Source organism: Rhincodon typus, chromosome 7 (genome assembly GCF_021869965.1).
Source record: "Rhincodon typus isolate 14 chromosome 7, sRhiTyp1.1, whole genome shotgun sequence".
NCBI lineage: Eukaryota > Metazoa > Chordata > Chondrichthyes > Orectolobiformes > Rhincodontidae > Rhincodon > Rhincodon typus.
In genome coordinates this window covers 91,726,922-91,732,733 of record NC_063338.1, presented here as the reverse complement: position 1 = coordinate 91,732,733, position 5,812 = coordinate 91,726,922, and the positions used below count along the sequence as shown (strand labels likewise).

The window sequence follows — 5,812 nt, the reverse complement described above, 5'->3', positions numbered from 1 at the left end:
TTGGCATACGCATTCTGTTTCATTCTGATCGAGCCCTCCCTCTGCAAATAAAAAACTTAAAACTTAAAAACGATGATCACCTTTGATACTGTAATTTACAGCACAATTGGAAAATAAACCACAATTTTTTTTTGAAAAACAGAAAGGAACACTGTGAAGTGAGCATTTAGGCTCCCACTTTGATTGCGAGTAAAATCTGTGCCAATCTTTGTCTCGATTTTGAGTTCTGGGATAGTCGTATTTTATTCTCCCTCTCTCTATCTGTTCCCAGAATCCAGTCTCATTTGCATGGGGACTGCAGCCCTTACTAATAGATCTGATCAACCAGTCTGTCTCTATACACATACACTAGATTTCTCGCTAAGAGAAACAGGAAAGACAGGGCCACTCTAACGGTCCAGATTTATAATGTATTGTCCACTACAGTCTCTGCTGCTGGCTTCGTTCTTGAGGTCTTGGAAGACCTCAGTGAAGTAATGCGGGTCTGAATTAATCTGAAGCATCTTGGCACTCATCTGGCCGATAATGGAGAGGCATCTGTCCCAGAAAACCTCCTTGTTGGCTTCCACCAGGAAGGGCTTGAGGGGGTAGGAAATCTCGTTGCCCATGTAGGAGTAGGCGAGGTACAGGCAGGTGAGGAAGGTGGCCTGCAGTTCGAAGTCACTGGCGATCTCTTCGCTCACCACCTCCCGGCACAGCAGGTAGACGAAGACCACATTAGCCGGGCTGATGAAGCCTTGGTCTTGCCAACCTTGAAGCAACAGAGCCCGGTCCACCCCCCGGAACCAGAGCACCGCCTCACCGGAGCTCAGCTGCTTCAGGCGGTAGCAGCGCCGGCACAGGAACTCGCCCAGGCAACGCAGCAGCTCCCCGGTGGACGCTTGCACCACCACACGGCGTGGAGAGGCCAGACTGCGGCCGCTGGCTTGTTTCTGCACCGATCCCAGCTGCCTGGCACTGCTGGGGGGTACAACTGGCACTGGCACTGGAATGGCCCGGTGCTGAGCAGCGGGTTGCAGCGGGGGGTAGGATTTCTTCAGGTTCTTCTCGTTGAGTTGCTTGACTGGATTGTTGTTGTTGCTGCTACCGATGGCGCCGCTGGCGTGGTCATTGGCATGAGGAGGCTGGCTCGGGTTCACCTTCTTGGCTTTCTTCTTCTTGGCCGAGGCGGCTACCAGGCGTTTCCAGGTCAGGGCGGAGATGAGAACTGAGTGCTTCTTCAGGCTCCTCTCTTTAGCGCTCTTGCCCGCTCCAGGGTGGCCGTCCTCCACCGTGCCACCTTTGCCCTTGGGCTCCGGGGACAGAGACAGGACCGTGCCCATTGTCTGGCTAACGGGGCGGCGGAGGTGTAGAAGGGGTGGCGGGCAAAAGCCGGGAGAGAGAATGGACAGGGGCCAGGCGAGAGGAAATCAACAACAAGTCTCACTGCATTTGGATAGCCAAACGGATGGACGGTTGCCTCCCGCAGTAGCCAGGTGGGGGTTGGAGTTCGGAAGGAAGGGTTTTTTGGAATTGGAGGGGGTGGGTTTTTTTTTGTTGCTTTGGGGAGGGAGAAGGGAGTGGTGGATGGGGAAAGGGGGAAAATTCCGTCTCTGTCGCTGATGGAGGACTGACCAGACCTCACTCGCCCGTCTGCCTTCCCAGCTCCAAAGTGATGGGCACAAGCCAGAACCAATCCCTAAAAGGAGCCGCCAACCTGGGGGGGGCATCCTCAATGGACGGGCAAGGCACCCAATTGGAATAGAGATTCTCTGGATGGGCACCCCAAAGAGCCAATACAGTTCAGAGTTCTGCAGACTTCGGGGAACAACCAATCAGCTCCCAGGAAGCCGGGGGCGGTGACTCCGCCCAAGACCCGAACAACACCCAATGGGATTAAGTGTTTGGATCGGGACATGTCTTTGGCCAATAGAAGACACGGTTGGGAATGGTTGGCAGCGTTTCCAACCAATAGAAGCCTAAACAACGGAGCGAATGGGCGGGACATGTTTACAGATACCGCTTGTCATTGGCTGGATGTGTTGTGGGGGTGGGGTCAAGGCAGCAATGGTTTGAATAATTGTAATTTGGGGTTTGGAAGAGGGTTTGCTCCTGGAGTGGGAAAGGGTTAATGGAAACGATTCAAGCGGTGTTAGAGGAAACTAAAGATTAGTGACTATAAATAGGGCCAGTAATCCCTGAAAAGGAACTGAGCTAATCCCTGCTTTAAGGCAGCTTATAGTTGAAATGGCAGCCTCCGATGCGGTCAATTACAAAATAAGGGAAAGGAGCAAAAAAAATGCGTTTGGATAAAGCCTAATGGTATTTCAAATCAATTCACGGCCAATGTGGTGGTGTCAACAAATACAACAGTTTATTGCACCGCCATAGCAGCACAGCAGGAATTCACTAAGGCTCTCGATTCGATAGCGACTGTCTGTTAGAACAACTCGGGTAATGTATTCCAAACCCTGATTTTATACAGGACCAGAAATGGAAATAGTTTCAAACCACTTGGCAAAGACATTAAAACAAAAACAAAATAAAAAAATCACTGAATCACAAAATGTGATATCAGCATAAGTGACCAGAATCCAGAAACAAAGCAGAGTGGGGAATGTTTCAGAGATAGTAGGAACTGCACTTGCTGGAGAATCTGAGATAATAAGGTGTAGAGCTGGATGAACACAGCTGGCCAAGTAGCATCGGGCGAGCAGGAAGGCTGACGTTTCGGACCTAGACCCTTCTTCAGAAGGTCTTCATTTCTGAAGAAGTGTCCAGACCCGAAACGTCAGCTTTCCTGCTCCTCTGATGCTGCTTGGCCTGCTGTGTTCATCCAGCTCTACACTTGTAATCTCAGAGTGGGGAATGGTTGATTTTTTGACTGAATGATGGTTTATCACAGATGTGCCCAGGGTTCAGTGTTGGGATGTAGACCTAGCTCCACAAAACACATTTTAAAATGTTAAGAATGCACAAAGCTGGGAAGTAATGTGAACTGTGAAGAGGATAGGGCTTCAAAATAACAAAGGCTGGTTAGCAGAATGTGTTCATAAGTGGCAGATGAAGTTTAATGCTGTTGTTGTACATCTCACAGCTGTTATTCCATATGCCCTTAATAGACACACACATGATATAATCACCATATCATACCACAGGATATCAAGATACAAAAGTCTCAGTCTCCATCTTAACTCGGACATCTTGAAACATGATGTGTTAATGGAAGGATGCTATTCTAGCCAAGTAGCTAAGTATCAGTCCAGAGACTGAACTGTTTGTGATTGTAATATATACCAGGAGCTGTAACGAACACCTTTTAAATCTTTTAGACCCATGTCTAGTTTTTATAGGAGCTAAAACTGACATAAAAATTACAGATGAGACCACAAGGTCTCTCTCTAAATAGGAACAGGAGCAGGCCATTCAGCCCGTCAAGCCTGTCCCACCATTCAACAGGATCCCGGTCAATCCAACATTCCTCACATCCACTTTCCTGAGTCTTCCCCGTAACCCTTGATTCCCCTACTGGAAATCTTCTAATGGTGTGAAATCATGGCTACAACTACCTCTCTACAGACAGATCACTGTGGCCATTTGTAATGTAAACTTATGGAGCCCTGCATCCCCATTCCTGTGGAATAGTGTCCCTCAAGCTTTATATGTCTCACTCTCGCTCTCTCTGTCTCTCTAATGGACAGTAATTCCTATAAATCCTCATTACTTACCACTTGGCTGTTTGAGAGTCAATTGATAAAGAAAGGAAGAGTTGAATTACTTTACCTTTTATGCTGTCTCAAATGTCTTTTTTCTCTGTGATGTTGGAAATGCAACAGCGAATTTGTGCACAGCAAGCTCCCAATGCGATAATGACCAGATCATTTGCTTGTTTTGATTTTGATAGAGGGATAGATATTAGCCCAGAGCTACCAGAGGGAAGCATGAGACCTTTAACATTGACCTGAGAGAATAAACCTGCCTCAGTTTGTTATCACCGCTGAGTAACAGCTTTCATTTATATAGTGCCTTTCATGCATAAAATCTTTCAAAGTATTTTTCTAAAAGCAATTGCCAGGCAGTATGTGACAATGCAGATGAAATTTAATGCAGAGAACTGTGGCAGGATATAAGAACAGAAAGGACTGCAGTTGCCGCAAATCAGGAACAAAAACAGAAGTTGCTGGAAGAGCTCAGCAGATCTGGCAGCATCTGTGAAGAAAAAATCAGAGTTTGCATTTTGGGTCCGGTGACCCTTCATGGTCTGAGTCAGTCCTATTCGCCAGCATTTGTCCCATATCCCTCTAAACCCTTTCTATTTATGTACCCATCCAGATGCCTTTTAAATCTTGTAATTGTGCCAGCTTCCATCACTTCCTCCAGCATCTCATTCCATACACCCCTCTGTGTGAAAAAGTTGCCCCTATGGTCCCTTTTATATCTTTCCTCTCTCACCTTAAACCTATGCCTTCTAGTTTTGGACTCACCCACCCTAGGAAAAAGACCTTGGATATCCACCCTATCCATGCCCCTCATGATTTTATAAAATTCTATAAAGTCATCCCTCTGCCTCCGATGCTCTAGGGAAAATAGCCCCAGCCTGTTCAGCCTCTCCCTTTAGCTCAAACCCTCCAACTCCGGCAACATCCTGTAAATCCTTTATGCACCCTTTCAAGTTTCACAACATCCTTCCTATAGCATGAGACCAGAATTGAACACAGTATTCCAAAAGTGGCCAAACCAATGTCCTGCACAGCCGTAGCATGACCTCCCAACTCCTATAGCCAATGCACTGACCAATAAAGACGAGTATACCAAGCGCCTTCTTCACCGCCTCATCGACCTGTAACTCCACTTTCAAGGAACTATGAACCTGCATTCCGAGGTCTCTTTCATTTGGCAACATACCCCAGGACCTCAGCATTAATTGTATAAGTCTTGCCCTACCAAAATGCAGCACCTCACATTTATTGAAATTAAACTCCATCTGCCACCCCTCAGCCCACATGCCCATGTGATGAATCACAGAATCCCTACTGTGTGGGGACAGACCCTTCGGCCCAACAAGTCCACACTGACCCTCAGAAAATCCCACCCAGTCGGATCCCCCTATAACCCACCCTAACCTACACATTCCTGCACACTATGGGCAATTTAGCATGGTTTATCCACCCCAACCTGCATATCTTTGCACTGTGGGAGGAATCCAGAGCAAACCCACGCAGACACAGGAAACACGTGCAAACTCCACACAATCACCCATGGGTAGAATTAAACCCGGGTACCTGGCACTGTGAGGCAGCAGTGCTAACCACTGAGCCACAGTGCCACGCATGAAGATCCTGTTGTACTCTGAGGTAACCTTCTTCACTATCGACCACACCACCAATTTTGGTGTCATCTGCAAACTTATTAAACATACCTCCTGTGTTCATATCCAAATAATTTATATAAATGACAAAAAGAAGTGGATCCAGCACCGAACCTTGTGGCACACTGCAGGTCACAGGCCTCCAGTCTGAAAAGCAACCCTCCATCACCATCCTCTGTCTCTTACCCTTAAGCCAATTTTGTATCCAAATGGCTAGCTCTCCCTGTATTCCATGTGATCTAACCTTGTTAACCAGTCTACCATGTGGAACCTTGTCGAACGCCTCACTGAAATCCATAGAGACCATGTCCATCGGTCTGCCTTCATCAAAGCCAGTGATGGTTGCAGGGCAAGTAGAGAAAGTGGCCAGAAACAGTATATGAGATGCTGAATTTTATAAAGAGGGACAGTGAATACAAAAGCAAGGATGTTATGAGCATTCATAAGATATTGGTTTGGTATCAG

The 5,812-nt window shown here is 47.2% G+C and overlaps 1 protein-coding gene across 1 annotated transcript; it reads right to left on the bottom strand.

Moving 5' to 3' along the window:
- Positions 1-278: 278 nt before the first annotated feature.
- Positions 279-1,322, bottom strand: cdk5r2a (cyclin-dependent kinase 5, regulatory subunit 2a (p39)). The gene has a single exon (XM_020518733.2). It carries the CDS (start codon positions 1,320-1,322, stop codon positions 390-392), a length of 933 nt encoding a protein of 310 aa, XP_020374322.1. The 3' UTR covers positions 279-389.
- Positions 1,323-5,812: the final 4,490 nt, after the last annotated feature.